The sequence below is a fragment of the Malaclemys terrapin genome, chromosome 6 (genome assembly GCF_027887155.1).
Source record: "Malaclemys terrapin pileata isolate rMalTer1 chromosome 6, rMalTer1.hap1, whole genome shotgun sequence".
NCBI lineage: Eukaryota > Metazoa > Chordata > Testudines > Emydidae > Malaclemys > Malaclemys terrapin.
Window position 1 is genome coordinate 97,289,134 of NC_071510.1, and position 24,096 is coordinate 97,313,229.

Below are 24,096 nucleotides of genomic sequence, written 5' to 3' on the forward strand. Positions count from 1 at the left end.
GGCCTTGTAATGTCAGAGTAGATATCATTTTCTGCAAGCAGTTTAGCGGCGTTATGCTAGTTTTGAAGAAAAGAGCCTTTACTATATATTTTTGTAGATTAGAATGACTAATAAACTTTAGAAATCTTTGTTAAATGCCCTTTAAATGCCATTGTCTATTAGTATTTATAAATGAGAAGTTTAGGAACAACTTATTTTCACTAACATTTTCAATATTGTGATGATTTAAAGGTGAAGGGCAAACCCAAAATATAGATTGGCATCTGTAGCATGCTATAGTTGCTTGCCTAACCTACATTTGGATTTGGAAAAAGCTGTAAAGTAACATGTAAAGTGCTGATAATAGCGTATTAAAAATCAGGCATTTTTTCCAGTGCTCCTGCAAGCTTATTGAAATACTGTCCAGATAAACCCTAAAGCAGCCAACATCAACAAGAAACACGCGTCCTGCATGCATGTTGCTTGGGGCACTAATTAAATACTTTCCTATGACACCAATTAGTAGAAATTTTATTGTGGTTTCAATCTAAATTTCAACCTATTTTAATATATATGCTAAAATATTGTTCTCCTTTTAGATAGTATTGTTTTTTTTCCCCCAGAAAACTGAATTTTCTCATACTGCAAGCTGAAGGCCGTATCTAATACACATAATACAAATACTCCCTGTCCCTGTCCTGACCTGCAAATTACTTCCCTCCCTTCTCACTGTGAGAGAATGCTTTTGTGTTTCTACTGAGTTGAATAGCAGAGTCGGGATGTTCAAACATTTTTAGTAGTAATATATTCCACTTTGACACTGATTTATCTCTTTATACCCTGATTCAATAAAGGACTTAAACATTTGCTTTGAAGTTAAGTAATTCCCTGAATATAATTGCTTCAACTCCTTGCAGATGTGCTTGACCATATATGCCCCTTAAAGAGAAAAAGTCTGTGATCGTCAAACTCATACCAGATGGAACCTATACATATATTTTTTTATTGTTGTTTTTTTTATTTGTATTATGATTGTACCTGGGAACAGGGCTATATCATGCTAGGTGGAGTACAGACATGTAACAAAGAAAGTCCTTGGCCTAGACGTCTCTATCTATGTGAAACAGACAAGGGTAATGGTGGATAGGAAGGAAGAAGTAACAGTAAAAGAAAGAAGGTAAAATCCTAGCCCCATTGAAGTAATTGAGAAAAATCCCAATGACATCAGTGGAGCCAGGATTTCATCCTGACAGCATATAGGAAACAGAAGTTGCAGCTTGTCATTGCCAGTATCAGACAGTATAATTTGCAGGCATCACAGCAAAGTATGTTTGGAAGAGCAATTTAAAAGCAGATATGGTGTGGCTCTGTGAAACTCAATAGAAAATTTTTTCATGCATGTGGGTGCCATGGGAGAAAGCATGGAAGAAGAGTCAGACAGGTATCATAGAATCATTGAATCATAGAATATCAGGGTTGGAAGGGACCTCAAGAGGTCATCTAGTCCAACCCCCTGCTCAAAGCAGGACCAATTCCCAACTAAATCATCCCAGCCAGGGCTTTGTCAAGCCGGGCCTTAAAAACCTCCAAGGAAGGAGACTCCACCACCTCCCTAGGTAACGCATTCCAGTGTTTCACCACCCTCCTAGTGAAATAGTTTTTCCTAATATCCAACCTGGACCTCCCACACTGCAACTTGAGACCATTGCTCCTTGTTCTGTCATCTGCCACCACTGAGAACAGCCGAGCTCCATCCTCTTTGGAACCCCCCTTCAGGTAGTTGAAGGCTGCTATCAAATCCCCCCTCATTCTTCTCTTCTGGAGACTAAACAATCCCAGTTCCCTCAGCCTCTCCTCATAAGTCATGTGCTCCAGACCCCTAATCATTTTTGTTGCCCTCCGCTGGACTCTTTCCAATTTTTCCACATCCTTCTTGTAGTGTGGGGCCCAAAACTGGACACAGTATTCCAGATGAGGCCTCACCAATGTCGAATAAAGGGGAACGATCACGTTCCTCGATCTGCTGGCAATGCCCCTACTTATACAGCCCAAAATGCCGTTAGCCTTCTTGGCAGAAAGAGCACACTGTTGACTCATATCCAGCTTCTTGTCCACTGTGACCCCTAGGTCCTTTTCTGCAGAACTGCTACCTAGCCATTCGGTCCCTAGTCTGTAGCAGTGCATGGGATTCTTCCGTCCTAAGATTCTTCCGTCCTAAGGTAGGTGATTCAGGATGCCATTATTGCCATAGCAAAGGCAGGGGTCTACTTGATAAACTAGTAGATCTGATAGATGGGGTAAAGCTAAATGGTGAAGGGTCTGAAGGGAAAAGTCAAGGCATTAATATCTGATGCAATTGAGGAGAGGGAGCTAGTAGAGGCACGCCCAGAGGGAGTGATGTTATTGAAAGATAATCAGAAAGATAATGCCAGAAAGGTAATATTAGTGGTAGGTGACCAGATGTCCTGTTTTTTGGGACTCTTTCTTATATAGGCGCCTATTTCCCCCTTCCTCTCCCCCCGTCCCATTTTTTTCACAGTTGCTATCTGGTAACCCTAATTAGTGGCAGTATTTTTAATGGGCTTGTAAGGGGCATGAAGGCCAGAAAGTTGAGGAGTTAGATGGCTAGGGCCTAAACAAGAACTTTGGAAGTCTGGACAGACACAAACAGCTGAATCTTAGAAGTATTATGTAGGTAGGAGCAGCAAGACTTGGACGTAACCTGGATGTGTGGATCAGGAGAAACGGCTGAGTCAAAGATGATGCTTACATTACAGGACTGAGTGTAAAGATGTGGTGTAATCCATCGTGACAGAAAAATTGAGGAGATGGAAGGTTTAGAGACTCATTTAAAGCTTAATTTTAGACATTTTATTCTTAAGTTTCTAGTTGAACATTCATGAGGAGATGTCAGAAAGACTGGCTGAGAAGCAGGACTCATTGGAAGGAGGCATGTCTATTAGCTGGATTGTGAGTCATCAGCACAAAGTTATGCTTATGAATAAGCACATCTAGAGATAAGATGAAGTGAGAGAAGACCAAGGGGCCATGGGATTTAGTTTTTGAAGATACCCACTTGAAAAAGAGACAGGAAAAGATAAGGATCCACTAAACAAGACTCCAAACGAAGGATCATAGATATGAGGACAACCATGAGAGTATGGGGTTGCGAAAGCTAAAGGAGGGCAGGATTTTAAGAAATGGAGAGTGGTTTACAGTTTCAAAAGGCAAGAGATCAAGGAAGATGAAGATTAAATTTGGCCAGAAAGAGGTCATTTAAGATTTTGGTAAGATAATTGAGAAATAGATATAGAAAATGTATGAGTTACCAACCAAATCTAAAAGTTTGAATGATTTATAGCCACCTGACTGCAAAATTCATAATTGATAGAACATGTTAAACACTTTTAATTTACATTAGAAAAATGTACTTTATGACATAGACAACATTTTATAGCCAAATAATATTTGTGATTATGTATCTTTCATTGAGAAGGATACCCAGGCATTTTCAGTTCACTACTGCTGCTGCTTATCAGTAGTGGTGAGTGGCAAGTGTATGAGACACAGGCAAATTTTTGTTGCTTTTAATTTCCTAACTGATAAACATCTTCAGTCTGAGTCACCTTCATGTGGTTTACTATTTTAACAGAGGTTAAAGTTTTACTGCCTCATGGGTGGCTTAACATTTGTTTCTTGTTCTGGATGAAAAATTTAAGATATAATGGTTACAGAGTTAATAAGTACTTAGTTATCTAAACACTTATGGAGGTACTCTCCTAGTAGGAAGGAGAATGGGCTTGGTTTATAGTTCAGGGTTCTCCTGGTCTGTGTCTAGACTAGAGAAAAGTAGCATATCACTAATGGATTGGTAGAGATGTTAATCACAGAAAGGAAATGAATTGGTAAGAAATTTTCCATTGCAAATGGTCAAGGATATAGTTTATTTGCAGGAAATTTGTGATGTTGATAAAGGAATGATTTATATATTAAAAGAGGGTGGGGAGAGAATAAAAAAGAAGAGAGCAACTTGGTGACTTTCCATTTTTTAAAGAGAGACTGTTTTATTTGTTTTTAACATTTCCTTTTGTTTTACACTATGTCAAATGGCTAGTGAAGGGCTTAAAATAAATGATTAAAATATTAAATAGATATAATTTTGCTAATGAACAACTAAGTGGGGAGAACTATAAATCCACAAATATTTGAAAGGTAAACTGCAAGGAAAGAGGAAACATATTTGCTACAGTGAAAGGGTATAACTAGAACTTAATGGATTAAATAAAGAAAGGGAGAATTGAGGCTGACAACAGGATGGAATTTCGACCTTTGAGGATCAGTTTGAAAACCACATGCATCTAAAAAGTGTAACCAATATGGTAAGCTGAGCTATGAAATTTATTTTCACAAATTTGGGAGTGATGTGATATCAAGTGACAATTTGCCCCCCAAAAGGCAAAGATAGATATGTCAGGTCTCCCGCTGACCTATTTGACATTGTCTTTATGAAACACTGAATTGGGTTTGAAATATTGCTAGCACTTGTAGTCTCTGTACATTTTCATCACTGTCATTGGCACCCATTTCTACTTTCTTTCACCCATATTGATCATCCTTTGATAACATGTATTGGAAAAGGAGAAGAAGATTCAGGGATAGATGTCTCGATTTTATAGGGACAGTCCCAATATTTGGGGCTTTATCTTATACAGGCGCCTATTACCCCTCACCTCCGTCCCGATTTTTCACACTTGCTTTCTGGTCAACCTATTCAGGGATCAGAAGTTTTCTCCGGCCTGGCAAAACTTCAGCTCCCTCAAAAGCCCTGCCTGCTGGGTTCTGCTCTTTCTCTTTTTTGCATGTGCAGTGGAAGAGAAGGTGCTTTATTCAAACTAGGGGTAAAGTTGCTTCTTTCTCCCCTGGAACTGGTGCTGTGTGCAAGGCAGAAAGATGCTGCTCTTCTTCCTGGAGGAAAATAACTGGGGAGACCAGTAAATAGGGCAGAATAGAAAGGTGAAATTTTTTGAGGGCAATAAAGTTGAGAAGCACTTAAAGGGCTGGGAGGAAAATGAAGACATAAGGGGAAGGAAAAGGGCTTGGGGGTGGTGAAAAGGTGAGGAAAACACCAAGGTGGGGGGTTATGAAGTGGTGAGAGCTGTAAGTGTACAAGGTGGAGAGCAGTACAGGGGAGAAAGATAAAGTGGAGGGATATTACACAATAATACTTACCTGTTATATAGCACGTCAGTCTAAAGCACTGTAAAAAAAACATTAACTAATTGAAATAACTAAGGATAGTGGAGATCAGGAGGGTATAGGAGAAGAGCGAGAGGACTAGTGAGTGGAATGGAACAGAGAGGGAGTAATTCGCTCATGGTGCACCAACCCTCTTGGTAAGAGGAGGTAGTGTATCATGGGAATCCTTGGTCATGGTGCTCTGGAACAAAACCTCTAAATCACCACTGTCACCTCACAAAATAATTCTGTTTTAAGGGAGCTATTTGTCCTCTCTATTAACTATTGAGAGACAGCCTTGTATAGTGGAAAGCTGACTGCAAATCGGCTTTCAAAAGTCACCAGCCACAAGCAGTACTCTGGGGCTTAACTGTACTGCTACTGCAGCAAGTTTCTCAGGTGTCAACCTGAATAGCTGATGGAGCAGGTTTATTTTTATAGATTAGCCAAAGCGGCTGTGCCTTGAGGGATACCACAGACACTCTGTCTAACAAGGAGACATTGGGAAAAAAAAGTTTACTTTGTCATGGTCCATAAAAATTTAAGAATGGTTATACTGGGTCAGACCAAAGGTCAGTCTAGCCCAGTATCCTGTCTTCCAACAGTGGCCAATGCCAGGTGCCCCAGAGGGAATGAACAGAACAGGTAATCATCAAGTGATCCATCCTGTCACCCATTCCCAGCTCTGGCAAACAGAAGCTAGGGACACCATCCCTGTCCATTCTGGCTAATAGCCATTGATGGACCTATCCTCCATGAATTTATCTAGTTCTTTTTTGAACCCTGTTATAGTCTGGCCTTCACAACATCCTCTGGCAAGGAGTTCCAAAGGTTGACTGTGCGTTGTGTGAAAAAATACTTCCTTTTGTTTGTTTTAAATCTGCTGCCTATTAATTTCATTTGGTGACCCCTTGTTCTTGTGTTATGAGAAGGAGTAAATAACACTTCCTTCCTTATTTACTTTCTCCACACCAATCATGATTTTATAAACCTCTATCATATCCCCCCTTAGTCTTCTCTTTTCCAAGCTGAAAAGTCCCAGCCTTATTAATTTCTCCTCATATGACAGACGTTCCATACCCCTAATCGTTTTTGTTGCCCTTTTCTGAACCTTTTCCAATTCCAGTATATCTTTTTTAGATGGGGCAATCACATCTGCACACAGTATTCAGTTTGTGGATGTATCATGGATTTATATAGAGGCAATATGATATTTTCTGTCTTATTATCCATCCCTTTCTTAATGATTCCCAACATTCTGTTCACTTTTTTGACTGCTGCTTACCATTGAGTGGATGTTTTCAGAGAACTATCCACAATGACTCCAAGGTCTCTTTCTTGAGCTAATTTAGACCCCATCATTTTATATGTATTGTTGGGATTATATATACATTATATCACCTGTCACCTTTGTAGTATGATAATGGCCGGTCCCACTGGACATTTGGTTTGATCAAACCCTGTGCAAGTAATAGGTAAGAACGTGCACGTATGTTTGTGAGTAAAGAGTAAAGAGTACTTGTGGAATGAATGAAATGTTTTAAAAATTAGAAATTAGAAATTGCTTAGCGAGAGCAATTATTTCTTTAATCATATTAGTTTTACAATTAGAGAAACTCGGGTTGTGGGTTTTTTTAAAAGCTCTTCACTGTTGATGGTAATAATAGGAAAAGAAAAACCTGCTTTGCTGTTTGTTGTGACTCATGAACAACAAGATCACAAGTGCTGTTCCTGTGTCTGACCCAGCAAAAAAGTTAAACTTCCCTACAGTATTTGTTTAGCTAAAGGTGATTTGAGAGTTGGTGGGAAAATGTTGCTCAAGATTTAATCTCATTCTACATCTCATTTGTAGAACGAACAATGTATCTGATCCACCTTCCCTTTCATTTTTTCCTATGATACTTGAGCAAACAGACACTGAGGAATTTCTGAATGAATGATGGATTAGATTCTATTGGTTTGGCTAGAGAAATATATTTCATTTGCTGTAAATGAATTGTTTGTTTATTACTGTGAAAAAGGTGGGAAATGTCTGTTATTATTATGAATATTATATGTGCCTTTGTCTGTTTGATTACTGCTGATTGAGAGTGCTGTCTGCTACATTGGTGCAAGGAGTTAACTTACTCCTGGGTGGTTTTTTGCACATCTTGTAGAAACCCAGAGTCAGTGGCTGTAGATAACCCAATCACTGATACTTAAGAAACAACACAGGTGTCAATTCCTTTGAAGGTTTACCCCCATCATGCTCTGATCATCAGGCTGTCTGGTAATCCCAAGAGGAGGAGAGAAATCCAAGATGGGTAAAATGAAACAAAGAGTTTGGAAGTGGTTAAAAGCCTCAGCCCGGAAACAGAGAGTGCCAGAAGGACTGCTGAGGAGACACTGACCCTCCTCTCACAAATGTTGACTTACCAGCGCTAAGTCAGGCCTACCTAAATTCTGAGGGAAATGCTCTACACTTAGGTAAGATACAATTAGGGTTACCATACGGCCAGATTCTCCCGGACATGTGCGGCTTTTTGGTCCTCAAATTCCCGGTCTGGGGGGAATTGCCAAAAAGCCGAACATGTCCGGGAAAATGCTTTGCTGGCATCCCTGTCCCCTGCTTACCTTAGAGCGGTTCCAGCGGCGGCGGCTGCTGCTGCTCCCCCCAGATACCTCAGCTCTGTGCAGCTGAAGCTGCCCAAGCGCTATCGGCTTCATGGTTTGCCGGGCAGTCCCCAGACCTCCAGACCCTGCGCCCCCGGCCGGGCACTTCCCCTCCCGGGCTCTGGCTGCACTGGGGAAGCACCCAGCCGGGGGCGCAGGGTCTGGAGATCTGGGGGCTGCCCGGCAAACCATGAAGCCGGTAGCACTCGGGCAGCTGTTTTGCGTGGCTGGGAGGGAGGAGGAGGGGGAATGCGGGGCGCTCAGGGGAGGGGGCAGAGTTGGGGCAGGGCGGGGAAGGAGCGAAGTTGGGGCGGGGAAGGGGTGGGGTCAGGGCCCAGTGGAATGTCCTCTTTTTAAAATGTTTTAATATGGTAACCCTAGATACAATACTCATAGGCCTTTTTGTTGTTTAACTTTTTAACCCTTTTCTCTCTGCTATATTCCTATGGATAGATAAGTAAATACTTCGTTTTGAAGAAGTTGTTTGGTAGGACTGCATGAACTCATAACTCCAGAAAGGAAGTCTCTAGCAGGAGCCAAACCCATCTGGACTTGCTATGGTGTAATCTGGACACTCAGTCTAAAAGTGTGTGAGTCACAGGATTCCACACTAAGAGATGTGCAAGAGTTGGGCCTGTCACTTGAAAGAGGGACCCCTGGAGGGGCTGAGTCAGGAGTCAAAGATACAGCTTACCTTGAATAGTGACAGTTACCACATCCATTTTATAGATGTGGTGTAGTGTGTGGTATTTTGACATGGTTTCATTCCTAGTTTATTAGAAACTTGATAAGACCTGAATTAAAATCTGATAATAATTCTAAGTCTGCATTTCTGTATAAAACCCTAATGATAATTTTTAATTAGATCTTCATTCAGTTCAAGCGCTGTCTCTAGTCTAAAGTATTGAAGGTCATATAGTGATGTTAGAGCACTGTATAGTCCTCTTGACGTCTATTGTGCCGTGTTTAGAACTGAGTGAATAATTCATAGCAAGTAATTTGCTCTGAGTTTAACCTTGTTTTCTGCTTGCAGAATGTTCTCCAGCTGGGTGCCATTTTTGTTATATTAATTCATTAATCAAAATTACTCAGATATGTTGTAGTTATTGTTATTTTATGGCTTTCCCTCTGCTCCCAACCACCAGAGACTGATCACAAAACATTCAGTAGTCGATTTTAAAAATTTGAACTGCTTTACTTGAGAGGTTGTTTATATAAAACGCATAATATATATTTTTGTACCATAATTGAAAAAAGTCCCTGGGAATTTGAAACTCCCAGGGAGAAGTGGGAGATAAGCAGGATTAAGGAATTTTAGAAAATGTTAAACCTTTACCTTTTTGTATCATGTAAGAGTTGCCAAGAGGCCTTATTCCTTAAGAAAATAGATTTGCTGGCATTGTGCAGAATTTAGATTTAACTTTGCCTTCTCGCACAATTGCATATGCCTTCCTATCTGCTAAGTATGTGGTCTGATCCATATCTTGCTCATTTAGGGCATGATCCAGTGCTTACCTGTGTGCCAGGATTCTGATGAGGGATTTGGGGAAAGCTGTTCCCTTTTTGTGTAAAGCAGTGTCCCACCCCATATAAACATACCACCTCAGTTGTAAATACTCCACTGCGTGAGCTTACAGTTTGTTTTCTGCTAGCATTTGTGATGATAAAACTCAATTGCTTGAATGTTTGCAAAGGGGCACAAGCCAAAACATGTTCATTTTTAGATGTTAGTGGATACTTCAGAACATTGTGTGTAGTATTAATCGACTCTAGTCATGATGGCAGTTTTGTCTTTTACACAAGAGTTGAGTTAAAATTTAAATTAGGGCTGTCAAGCGATTAAAAAAATTAATTGCGATTAATCTCACTGTTAATAATAGAATACATTTATTTAAATATTTTGGATGTTTTCTACATTTTCAAATATGTTAATTTCAATTATAACACAGAATACAAAGTGTACAGTGCTCACTTTATATTTATTTTTATTACAAATATTTGCACTGCAAAAAACAAAAGAAATATTATTTTTCAGTTCACCTAATACAAGTACTATAGTGCAATCTCTTTATCATGCAAGTTGGATTACAAATGTAGAATTATGTACAAAAAGATAACTGCATTCAAAAATAAAACAATATAAAACTTTAGAGTTTACACGTCCACTAAATCCTGATTTCTTGTTCAGCCAATTGCTCAGACAAACAAGTTTGTTACATTTATAGGAGATAATGCTGCCTGCTTCTTGTTCACAATGTCACTTGAAAGTCTGAACAGGTTTTCTCATAGCACTGTTGTAGCCAACGTTGCAAGATATTTACATGCCAGATGCACTAAAGATTCATATGTCCCTTCATGCTTCAACCACCATTCCAGAGGACATGTATCCATGCTGATGACAGGTTCTGCTCAATAACAATCCAAAGCAGTGCGGACGGATGCATGTTCATTTTTATCATCTGAGTCAGATGCCACCAGCAGAAGGTTGATATTCTTTTTTGGTGGTTCGGGTTCTGTAGTTTCCGCATTGGAGTGTTGCTCTTTTAAGACTTATGAAAGCACGCTCCACACCCCATCCCGATCAGATTTTGGAAGGCACTTCAGATTCTTAACCCTAAGGTCAAGTGCTGTAGCTATCTTTAGAAATCTCAAATTGGTACCTTCTTTGCATTTTGTCAAATCTGCAGCGAAAGTGTTCTTAAAACAAACAACATGTGCTGAGTCATCACCGAGACTACTATAACATGGCAGAGTGTGGGTAAAATAGAGCTGGAGACATATAATTCTCCCCCAAAGAGTTCAGTCACAAATTTAATTAATGCATTCTTTTTTTAACAAGCGTCATCAGCATGGAAGCATGTCCTCTGAAATGGTGGCCGAAACATGCAGGGACATAGGAATGTTGAGGATATGTGGCACGTAAATACCTTGTAATGCCGGCTACAAAAGTCCCATGTGAACGCCTGTTCTCACTTTCTGGTGACACGGTAAATAAGAAGCCGGCAGCATTATCTCCCGTAAATGTAAACAAACTTGTTTGTCTTAGCGATTGGCTGAACGAAAAGTAGGACTTGTAGGCTCTAAAGTTTTGCATTATTTTGTTTTTGAGTGCAGTTATGTAACAAAAAAAATTGACATTTGTATTTTGCACTTTAACAATAGATATTGCACTAGTGTACTTGTATGAGGTGAATTGAAAAATACTGTTTCTTTTATTTATCATTTTTACAGTGCAAATATTTGTAATAAAAAATAATAATATAAAGTGAGCTGTGTATTCTGTGTTGTAACTGAAATCAATATATTTGAAAATGTAGAAAAACATCCAAAATATTTAATACATTTCAATTGGAATTCTACTGTTTAACAGTGCAATTAAAACTGTGATTGATCATGATTAATTTTTTTAATCGCAATTGATTTTTTTGAGTTAATCACGTGAGTTAACTGTGATTAATCGACAGCCCTAATTTAAATGCAAAAAAATAACATTTCAGCTTTAATTCATATAATGTTTTCTTCTAAAATATTTGAAATTCAGATCTGTATGTATATATGTCTGTATTTATGGAATTTTCTAGGTTGTGTATATGCTTGAGAACATTTGCAGTTTTGTTGTAATGGCGGGAGTTCCCAAGCGTCTGAGATGTCCTTCCCTCATATCCCATCCTTTATCTGAGAGCAAAGCCAGTAGACTCCTGTTCCATTCCTCCGAAAAGTAGCAACTAATGACCCATTCCTGCAAGCATTATTAGGCATAATATTTGACCACCATTCTTGAGGTAGTAAGCACCACACCGAGTGGTTATTGTTTTATAGACTCAAGTCCTAATATATTAAGTTTAAATGGAATATGGGGTTTTCACCTACCCTTCATTCAGAGTTCAGCTTTTTCATTTAAAAAACAAAAACAAAAAAAACACAAACCACATACACACCACATAAGTTTACTTTTACAGATGAAAAGGGTGAACAGTTGCTTTTGAAAAAATAAGCATGATTTTAAAAGTAGCCACCTCTGTTTTATTTTGTAAATAACTATTCAACTAAGATCTTACATACCAAGTTTCAATGTGGAGCAAATAGTTATTAACAAGCTGTGAGCCCTTGAAAAACAAAGGTTATGATGGAAACTGTTACAGGCCTTTCACACTAAAGGCATAATTTGCCAACATCGGGAGGTGACATCAACAAGAGAGCAGAACTATTTTTATGATAAATACTATAAATAATATGCACTGTCATCTCATGTTTCATGTTTATTTGAAGATTCTGCATTTTTGAAACTTTTTCTGAACCAAATCAGATTCTAAAAAGTGTTTAAAGATCTATCTTTGGCCAGGGTTACAGCGGTGTGGAAAAACATACCCCTGAGTGATGTAGCTATGCTGACCTAGCCCCTCCTGTGGACCCAGCTATGTTGACAGAAGTATGCTTCCATCAGCCTAGCTACTGTCATTTGGGGAGGTGGTATTCCTACTTTGATGTAAAAAAAAACCCTTCTCTTGCTGTAGGCTGCATTTATGCTATGAGGTTATGCTAGTCTAGTTATAGCGATATAACTATGCCAGTATAGTCTCTGTAGTGTAGCTACACCCTCAATCTCCTGAACTTTTTTCAAGTAATTTAAAAACAGATTTCAAGAACAACCATTAAATAACAATTAAGAATTAAATAAAGTAGGCCTTGAAAAAAATGTTGCTTCTTTGTAAAAAGGTGAACACTAGCATCAGTGTAAATAACAGAGAATATAATATTAGTAGCCATGTGACAGATTTATAAAACTATTCAAACATAAAGTTTAGTTTCATTTTTTTTTAACAAAAAACATTGTTAATTCCTACTTTAGTGTCTCAGGGTCACATGTTCGACCCAGGTAGGACTTAACATATGTTTAGCTATTTCAGACCTCTGTATACTGAATTGCTGGAAGCATTCCATGCGGTTATGGTCTATGCGTATGTTTACACTGCAGTTAAACACCTGTGGCTGGCCTATGTGAGCTAATTTGGGCTCACAGGCCTTGGGCTATGCGGCTGCTTAACTGCAATGTAACCATTCAGGCTTGGGCTGGAGTCTGGGATCTGGGACCCAATAATGGGAGAGGGTCCCAGAGCCCAGGCTCCAGCCCGAGTGTGAACATCTACACCACAATTAAACAGCTCGCTAGTGCCCAAATCAGCTGATACTGATCAGAGATGAGTGTTTAATTGCAGTGTAGACATACCCAAATGGGCTTGACCCTGCAATGCTTATTCAAATAAAACTGCAGTTGAACTCAATGGGTGATTTGCCCAAGATAGGACTGCAGGATCAGCCCCTACATAATTAAGCATGGGGACCAATGCTTAATATTTTTTATAGTGACAAATTTATATTTAAAACGTTAGGAAATTACTCACCCACTTTTCATATGCCGTATACATTAAGGTATATGTTCGAGGCTAATCTCTAACATATTTTGTGTGTGTGCACGTAGACACACATACACAGAGTTTTTTCCCTAAGTATATGCTGAACCATACTGTTAGATGAACCAAAACCTAGAATAGTGGAGTCATATGCTTTAGTTTTCCATAACATCATGGTTTTTAAACTGCACCATTCTGGTAATCAGAAAAACCCAATTGTGGCTGACATACTGAAGGTAACAATGTAACTTGTTTTACTGAAAATGTAATCTTTGCTGGGAAAGAACATTCTGTTAAAATTTATAAAACTTTATAAGTCTTTTGTAGTAATAATAATAATAAATAATAAAAATTAATAATAACAAAAACAAATTTTTCATCACCTAAAGTTGTGTGCATTCCATGGACAGTTCAACACCTAACTGAATATGTCTGCATTCACATACTTGATCTGTCTATGCATGTCACATAGCTGCATACTTAATTTAGGAGCACCCTAATATGTGTGCATAGTTAAGCATGCCAACCTTGAAAATCTGGAATACTCTCTGGGCTAAATACTCTTCTTAGTTATGCTGGTGCAACCTCCATTGTGAACCTCAGGGTGTAATTTAGGAAAGATTTTGGCTTAGTATATTGCTGTTATGTTTTCAGACCTGTCAACAACACAGCATTAATTCCTCGGTGCACAGGAAGCTGGCTTTCTGATCTCTTCATCTCATTGATGAAACTGTGAAAGCATGCAGTATCAGAATTTGACCTGTAGTATGCATAATACCAATTACACCTCCAACGTACTGCTATGTGAAGGACACATTTGACCACATTATGAATTATTCTGACAAATTATTTTTTTAATTCCCCCATAGCAAAATGTATGTCCTGTTTAATGAAAAGTGTGTCTTCATTCATAATAATAAAATTAGTATGTGCCAAAATATCACTTAGTCATAATTCACACTCTGAATGTTTTACACTAGTTCTAATTATAAACTAACTACAACAAATCTATGGAACTACCTTTAAAAGTAAAACTTGAAGGGAACACCTGCTATTGCTGAACCATCTCCCCCATGGCACTCCCACTTCTGCCTGTTTATTGGTGAATCCCTATGTCAGATTTTTGCTACTTTGGTTGTTTTTGAAGTTCCTTGTCTTTTCTGGAACCTAGAGGTGCCAGACACCTGTGTACAATATCACCTATCAATCCCTTAACATATGCTACTGGTAAATCATATGTATTTCTGGACATAGTCATAGTGCTTTTTAGTGAAAGATGCTGAATACCCTTTTTGAGATTTACCTACTGATCCTCTGACAAAGCAGTAGAGGAAGTTCACTAGACAATCCAAAGATTAACTCCTTTTCCTGTGTTTTGAGCTAGGAAAGTTTTATTATAGCATTTCTGAATTTACAGGCTCCCAATACCCGGTTGGGTTATATATGTTTGGTTTAAAAATAAGAATTAGTAATGTGGGAATTAGATTGAATGTACAGTAAATCTAATCATCTGAAGTGATTTTTTTTCACGCAGAAGTGCCATAGGGACTTCTGTGCTCTACTACACTTTAGCAATTGGCAGCAAAATACCCTCACATTGCATGGTAGTGGGACAGTGCGGCTATTTTTCTCTACTTGAACAAAAAGAAAATCACTTTTTGACTGGAGCTATTTTATCAGAGCTGGAAAAGGAGATTCTTGCCCAGTAAATAACTTATTAAAAAACTGTTTGTAACTTCTCATAATTCTTAAGTATGCGTCACAAGGGAGGCTAATCCAAAAGCCAAAGCAGAAATACAATTCATTCCATCAACAAGTGTTTCTTTGTTTATTTACCTCTATTATAGAGTCATCTAAGCTACATGTACTGTAAATAAGTGCCTTTCAAGCTCCAGATGATTTTTTTTATTTTAATTTTGTATTTAATTTTATTTTTCCGAAGTTTTAACTTATCCATACAGACATATTCAAATACAATGACAAAGAAAATTCAACAGGAGTCAGGATTTAATAATAGCACAGTATAAAATATTCATAGATAAATATTCCTGAGCATTCTAAGGTAAATAATAAACTAGGTGACTTTAATGTGAATGGTGAATGTAAAGACTAATCTCACAGCCTTCACTCAGGCCCAAATCCTGTGGCCTGTAGAAGTCCTCAAAAGTATCAGAATCATTGTGTTTACACCACACAGAGGACTCCCAACCATAGAAACAGTTTGCAATGGGGACGCAGCTCCTCTAGGCAATGAAGAACACTGATCTTTGATGATTCAGTCACTACTACTGCATAGGATGGACTTAGGAGCAGGGAAGGAACCCTGACTTTCACTGAGTACACAGCCCATTTATTTTGCCTGTACGGATCCAGTTTCATGAATAGCATCTATACAGAAGTCAAAATTTGGTGTTCTGACCTTACTCAGGCCAAATTTCCACTTAGTTCAGTCAGTGTTATCTGAGCACAGATTTAAGAGTTTGATTCAACCAAAGCCCATATTCTGCAACTGGATCTACCCTGAGGGACCCAGACATCCGGGCAAACAAAGCTCCATTCATTGTAGTGGGACTCTGTGGGAGCACAGGGATCTGCCTGTATGGATCCAGTTTCATGAATAGCATCTAAAAGACCTAGCGGAAGGGGGAAATTGCACAAGTGTCTTTGGAGAATGATCAAAAATATTTTCTTAAAGGTGTAGTGAAATACTTTTCAAAATAAATAAATAAGTAAAACAAATTAAGAATCCCTCTCAAGTAGCAGAATAGGCATATAGGCCTAGCATTTACAAACAAATACATTTAAAACAAATGATTGAAGAGTCCATTCATCCTTTACTTACCTGCCAAGCCCTGACTTACCTGCCAAGGTTCTATATTTCTCCTGATAGAGTTGACAACATCCCTAAGAGTCCCCTAAAGTAAAACAAGTTTGTGGCAGATTCCTGCATTTTTTTCAGTAAATATTAGTGACATCAGCTACTGCAGGAATAATATACAATCTAGGACTCAAATCTTGTCAGTAAAAATGTCTTTCAGTTCATCTTTTAAAAGGAAGATTGAGCATTTACTTCAGCAAATACTATCTAATAATAATGTGCTTACTGCTTATATAATTCTTTTCATCCATACATCTTAAACTGATTTGCAAATGAAGGTAAGGAGCATTATCCCCACTTTACAAATGAGGAAACTAAGGTTCAGAGAAGTGAATTGCCCAAGGTCACAATGCAAATCAGTGGCAGAGTATGGAATAGAACTGGTTTCCAGTCCTCATCCCCTTGGCCACACTGTTCATTCTTTACATTATTTTTTCAGTTTTGTCATGAAAATTACATAGAACATACGAATTTTCATACAATTACATACTACTTTGAAGATGTATTATTGAAAGGAAAGCAGCCTGGGTTGCTTCTTGCACATCTTTTTTTATTATTGTTTGAAATCACATCCATATCTTTCAGTACTGATGGAGTTTGAATATACAGTCAAAACGTGCTATTATTGCTTTTCTTGTTACTACATGGAAAAACACACAAACTGAATTTTACCAGTTTAAAATACTGCATGCACAAATCACTTACTGCATATGGCTGTTACATTTGTTCTAAGCAATTAATTGGCTGTCTGCACACATGTTAAACATGACTCTGTAAAGCATATTCTATGATTCTATGTTACAGCCACTCATAAATAACAATATAAAATTCTAAACGTATTTGCATTGACTCTTCTCTTCTTAAACTATTTAAAATACACCTAAAGACAAGTGCTGGCACATTAGGCTTAATATAGCAACAGGCTGTCATTTTAAATAAAATATATCAGTGGGGGAAAAAACTGTTTTGCAATGAGTTAATACACATTTCTTTCTTTCATAGGCCATGATCCTGCAATGGGATCTGCTAATGCAATCTTTTATATCCATGAAAAGTCCCATTCATTTCACTTGGTGGTGATTGAGTGATTATTTGGTGGTATATTAAAATATGTTTGTTTTATGTTGCTGCAATGGTTGTGCTGTCTGTAGGCTGTCATGTTTGTCACCACAGTGCAGCATAAGGGCCTGCCCCTGCCCTTATTCAAGTCAGTGATAAAAACTCCCATTGACATTAATGCGAACAAGGTCAGGCCTTATATGAAACTGGTGTCTCTTCCAAGCTATGCCTAACTGTCTAAAATGTTTGCTCAAAAACCTAGAATACTTTGTCTTTCTGATACATTTTTGAAAATACAGTCTGTAGAATAACTGGAGTATAAAAAGCAAAAATCTGTTCACTCACTGAACTGAGAAGATCCGGATATTGCTTTGCAATCACTGCTCTTCTCTTGCATCCAGAAAAGACCACCAGTCTTGCAAGGTTCCCAAACCCCTAGCTAAAAAACTGTGTTCTTCCCATAATTTAGCTTTGCTCTCTGCACTTCACCTCCCTCAGCCTCCACACATTTTCTTTAACTTGTCCTTGGGCAACCTCTGAATACAATACAGATAACAGCATTCCCTGGAGGGCTTCAGACTCCTCCCCCCATACTTCCTTTGTTACTGGAATCCCAGATCTCTGCTGGACCAGAATGGTGCTTGAGGCATGGTCTTGATCATTTGACTCACTGGGATGCAGTTGCACTACAGTGTTCTTACTGTGGGTGCCTGTTAAATACCCAGTTGAACTGGAGGTACCTCATATAGGCAGAGGCAGCATTTTCATTGATGTTACTTTGAGATCTAACCATCCTGAGATCTCTGTTGTCTGACACGGTGATATTTTTAGTGCTTGAATGTCATTCAGGTATGGTACTTTGAGGCCCTTTCGTCCAAAGCCCTGCTAATGCATGATTTGATAATCTTTGTGAGTTTCTGACTAATTGTTATTTAAGTGGGGTGTGGGAGGGTGTTGGCACTTAAGTTTAATAATAACGTACATAACCAGATTAAGTAAAATATAAAAATTAAAAATGTCTAGATGTTCCATAACAGTCCTGCATTCCCATTTCACACCTATTCTGTCTTTATTTGAATCCATCCCACTTTCATTCAAACTGGAGCAAGGTTCAGCAAGCCCTGGCACATCTAGATATACACCTCTACCCCAATATAACGCTGTCCTTGGGAGCCAAAAAATCTTACTGCGTTATAGGTGAAACCGCGTTATATCGAACTTGCTTTGATCTGCCGGAGCGCGCAGCCCTGCCCCGCCCCCCCCCCCCCCCAGCGCTGCTTTACTGTGTTATATCTGAATTCATGTTATATTGGGTCACGTTATATCGGGGTAGAGGTATACTATCAAAGAAGTGTGGTGTGTGCAGTGGCAGATCCAGCTATTACTAAAGGTCTGTGGAGGCAGGACCCTTCTCATTTTAAGCTACAGTTATCAGCAAAATCTTTGCTGGTCCTCTGCTATTTGGAGCTATCTTATATGATTCCATGGACTCTTTTAGCTCCTATATCTGCCAGTAAGTGTGATTTGAAAGATAGATCCCTGAAAGCATGAAGAACAGAATGCTTGGCATGAACCCTCATTAAAATTCTTTCTGCTGTTAGGGAACAATTTATATGCAGATAACTAGTGCAAGCCTGCTGGGCAGTCAGGATCTTTCCTGACAATGCTCTGTACTCTACAATGCACATTATAGATCTGTGACAATGGTAATATGCAAAGATTCATCAACAGAATCATCATTGTTCATCATTGGTATCAACAGAACATCGCATACTGTCATCGAGCGACAGTTGAATATTTCCCCTGATGAATTTTATTACATATTGTGAATAAACTATGTAGCACATTGTTTCCACCATCCATGTGGCTTATAGAAGTAGGTGGGTCATTCCTGAATATATTCAAATTTCACAAAAGTTTACTAATAAATTACTTGTTTATTCTCAGTTATTCACACAGCTGTTCCATCATCAAAATAGTATGCTCTCTGCCCTTGAAAACATTGTTCAAAGGAATTGTTACGATGCATGTAACCACTTGTCAAGTAATAACTTGGCTCTTTCAATTTAAAAAGAAATTCCACTGCAGATCGGTTTACAGTACACGGGCAAAACTTCATTTAAATCACACAAACACAATTCTGTTCTTTTTTAAATAAAGAAAAATGTTTTAAAACTGTAAGCAGACAAAATGTACTTTTTTTGCTTCCACTAACTGTGAAACTGCCAAACCAATTTAAATTAAGATTTCCAAAAAGGAATTTCCTCTTGGGCTGGAAGCTTTTATGCTAAGCTTTTGGCTAGAAGTTAAAAATAAAAAGCTTAGCTGTTTGTAATGGAGATGCTGTTAGTCTTTACTGTAGCAGGACAAGCAGCCCTCTGCATTATAGTAAAAAGGCCTTTATAATATGGTACTTGATATAAGGCATTTTTGTACTTCAGTGATTTATAGCAGTGTGCATGTGTGTGTGTGAGAGGGAAACTTTAACAATCAATGAGGAATTTTATTTTTCTTTAATTTCCCCTGCATTGTTTTCACACAGAGGTCACTCGTCCCTCAAAGAATATGTTCTGCTTTGTGAGGTTAATAATGCTTCTCATTCACAAATCTAGGAGAGGCAGAGGATATAGGGGAAGGGGAGGGGAAGAATTAAATTCACTGATAAGACTTCTGGTGAACCTGAGGTGCTGAAAGCTTCGTGCCTTTTCCTTTACTCCATTGGGATGAACTTATCTAGCACTTCTGAAACAGGAACTTCCCTGGAAACTCACTGGTGTGACAATATCTTACATTCATTTTTTTCCTTTTACGATCACTAATTTTTGAATGTGATTGACCTTTAAACCTGTTGTTATAGGGCTGTGAGAAAGAGCTCAAGAGTCTCTTTCAGCTGCCTTGGTTCCCATGTGACCTAGATGGAGAATAGATTGAAAATACTATTCCTCCCTAGGCAATAGGAGACAGAAGAGACAAGCACTGTCACTTCTGAACAGGCTAGTGCTGGAGTAAATTCAGTGTGAAAAAGGAAAGAGTTCCTGTGAATTGCAACTCCTCCTTTGGAGCTTGGATTATTACGGGAGGAGGATTTCAGAGGTTTTTTTTTTTTTTTTTTTACACAAATCTCCCTTTGAAATGGAATACGTGGAGTGTGAGCTTTATAAGGGCAACTGAAGTTTCACTGCTAAAAATACTTGGGGAATTTTTCAAAATGAGCATTGTTATGAAGCCAAGATCCCGATCTACCAGCTCCTTAAGGACTGCAGATACAATTTGGTAATGTGTTTCGTTTTCTTTTTTTCTGATGCTCTCACCCCCGGCCCTCATTCTCACACATAAACACACTGAAAAAGTGGCTGTATTTAATGCTCTTTTGACAGATCTTGCACGGGTACTAGAAATGCTCAGCTGTTAAGTTTAATTGAATAGTTAATAGCAAAAAACAAAATTAGTGTGATCCTCCTTGTACAAAATTGTGTTCCTAATATTGAATAAGGAATGTAGATTAATTAGTCACCTTTAATAATCATTTTCATTTACTTGAGACACTTTTTAATATGTGACACGATCTGAATTATAACTTTAGTTGCTGAAATCAAACTTGCAGATTTGTAGTCTCATAGGTAAAATGAAAATGGTAGTTTTTACTGGCTATTTTTGGATACGTATACACAGTTCATGGTTTTTGTTGCACTAATAGACTGATTGCTCATGGATGACCATCTACAGAAAAGACAGACAGCAGCTACAGTGACATAAAGTGAGATTCTGCGCTGCACTATGGATTATGCATTTTTTCTCCACTCAGAAAAGTGAAAGTTGACTACATTAGCAGTCAATACAGTGTGTTTTGTTTTCTTGTTAAATTTATCATCTGGTAATTGTCAAGGTTGTATCCTCTGTTGTTTCTCATTACTAAACTGAGTGAACTTTGTGGAGCTTGATTAACACAGGAAGGGCAAATTTTCTAGTAGCTATACAAATACACAAATTTAGCTTGTTAGTGAATTTCCTATCTTTTTCTAACTCTCCTTCCTATGTCATACCTTATTATGGATTTTAAAAACCTACAGTATTTTAGAGTAATGGTGCAGAACCCTGCACTGACACTATAGTAAACTATGGTGTTTTGGCCCATTAAAGTAAAATTCTATAATATTTTTATTGTTGCTTAGAATTTAGCAGTGTTATCTCCTAGGTGCTTTCACTGAGATGTGTAATACTAATTAGATACATATTTAGTTGTCAAACCTGTCAAGTTAACATAATTGAGCTTTAGCTTATAAAAGTTTTATGTTTTTGCCATAACTCTACACACTTTTTGATTGAATTACTCCAATCCATACAGTACAGGTGAAAATGATAATAAGTGCTAACTAATTGTTTCTAGCTATCTTATATTAAAACTAGATAAAATGGAATAGTGTTAACAATCTCAAACTATTGACCAGACTATGCAATCCTCAGAGCTTTCTCAAACAAAACCCTCACTGATGTCAGGGATAATTTTGCCTGAATAAGGACTGCAAGATGTAGCTCCGGTATTTATTTTTTGTTTTGTTTTAAATGTAATAAAAATAAAAAATGCAGTGATCTATAGATAGATAGATCTATACTTTGTACAATATTGTGCAAAATGGTGAAGGAATAATGTCCTAGAGGCCTCAACTGAGCTAAAAAAAATATAATACATCTCAGTATATAGCCTCTAAATCAGTGAGACGGTATATGAATGTCTTAGTTTATATATAAGAAAACAATACGCAACTACACTAAATATCTTACTTAGAAGTGGAGAGGTTATTCAGAGATATCATTTTTACCGCTCGTGACAGCTTGATGGTCTGTCTATCTAATCTATCTTTTTGTCTCATTGTGTGGCTCCCTGTCACTGTAGCACATATGAACTAATATACTGATCTGGTGGGACAGAATATATTTCCTGCTAATTGTGAATGTTGAATTGATGTGCACTGAGATCCACCCATTTCCTGGCAATTTAGAATCATCCCTTGTGCAGAGGAAGTGGCTGGCAGGGGAATCCTTGGAAGTCTGGATCTGTGGGGCTTGCCCTGGTCTCTAGTGGTTTGAAAGTTGAACCAAGCCCTTGCCACTGCTGTGAGGGGACAAACACTGTCTCTTATGAAAGAATTGATAGGAAAATTGCACAAGTGAAAACTCCTGGAATACTCCAGCCCCGACACAGAACATTGCGGAGCTTTGGGAGCATTGGGATCAGTGAATAAAATTGTCAAAAGAGCCTAGATGACTTATAATCCTAAATCACTTAGGCACCTTAGATGCGTAAATCGCTTAGGCACCGTTGAAATTTTTATTCGGTGTCATCATTTCAAACCAGGATGGTGATGAAAGTTGAATCTAGACAAATTCAATCTGCAGATAAGGGGTAATTTTTTAACACTGAGAGTAATTAGCCATTGGAACAATTTACCAAGGGTCATGGTAGATTCTCCATCACTGACAATTTTTAAATCAAGATTGGATGTTTTTCAAAAAGATATGATCTAGGAATTACCTAGACAAAGTTATATGGCCTATTATATGCTGGGGGGCAGATTAGATGATCACAATGGTCCCTTCTAGCCTGGGAATCTAAAGGAGCTCTTTAATGATCTGAAAATCAAAAAGGAATCCTACACAAAATGGAAACATGGATGAATTGCTAAGGAGGAGTACAGAAGAATATAGGGACAACATCAGAAATGCTAAAGCACAAACTGAGTTACACCTAGAAAGGGACATAAAAGACAATAGGAAGAGGTTCTTTCAATATGTTAGCAGCAAGAGAAAGATGAAGGAAAGTGTAGGTCCTCTACTTAGTGGGGAATGAGAGCAACTATCTAATGACATCAAGAAGGCTTCAGTCTTCACTAAAAAGGTTAATGGTGGCCAGATACTCAACACAATTAATATTAACAATAAAGGGGAAGGAACACGAGCAGAAACAAAAGGAACAGGTTAAAGAAGGTAAATTTGATGGATTCAAGTCAGCAGGGGCTGCTGAAATCCATGCTGGGTACTTAAGGAACCATCTGAACCAATATCAGAATCACTAGCAATTATCTTTGAGAACTCATGGAGGACAGATGAGGTTTCAGAAGACTAGAGAAGGGCAAAATAGTACCTATCTTTCCACAAAAAAAAAAAAAAAAAAGGGAACAAAAAGGACCCAGGGAATTGTAAACCATTCAGCCTAACTGTGATACCTGGAAAGATTTGTAACCACCTGGAGGATAACAGATTATAAGAAATAGCCAGCATGGATTTGACAAGAAGAAATCATGCCAAACCCACCTAGTTTCCCTCTTTGACAGGGTTACTGGCCTAGTGGATGGAAGGAAGCAGTAGATATGATATATCTTGATTTTAATAAGTTTTTTGGAACAGTTCCATGTGGCAGTCTCATAAGCAAAGCAGGGAAATGCAGACTAGATAAAATTACTATAAGGTGGGTGCACAACTGGTTGAAAGACTCAAGGATTGTAGTTTATCAATGGTTTGCTATCAATCTGCTATCCAGTAGTGTCCTACATGGGTCACTGGGTCTGGTACTGCTCAATATTTTCATTAATGACATGGATAATGGAATGGAAAGTATGATTATAAAATGTATGGGTTGCACCAAGATGGGAGGGGTTGTAAGCACTTTGGAGGACAGGATTAGAATTCAAAATTCCAAATTGGAGAGTTGGTCTGAAATCATCATGATGAAATCTAATAAAGACAAATGCAAAAAAACTACATGTTGGAAGGAAAAATCAAATGCACAGCTAGAAAATGGGAAATAACTGGCTATGTTGTAGTACTGCTGAAAAGGATCTGGAGGTTATAGTGGATCACGTATGAACATGAGTCAACAACATG

The 24,096-nt window shown here is 38.1% G+C and overlaps 1 protein-coding gene across 9 annotated transcripts in view; it reads left to right on the forward strand.

Moving 5' to 3' along the window:
- Positions 1-24,096, forward strand: part of PDE4D (phosphodiesterase 4D) — a 1,107,352-nt gene that overhangs the window by 843,647 nt on the left and 239,609 nt on the right. The window contains exon 1 of one of the 9 annotated variants that reach the window (XM_054031506.1): positions 20,371-20,487. The exons of the other annotated variants lie outside the window; for them this stretch is intronic. Within the exon in view, the coding sequence (XP_053887481.1) occupies positions 20,423-20,487 (65 nt within the window). The 5' untranslated portion in view covers positions 20,371-20,422. Of the gene's footprint in view, positions 1-20,370; positions 20,488-24,096 lie in introns of those variants that run through there. 9 annotated transcript variants of the gene reach the window in all.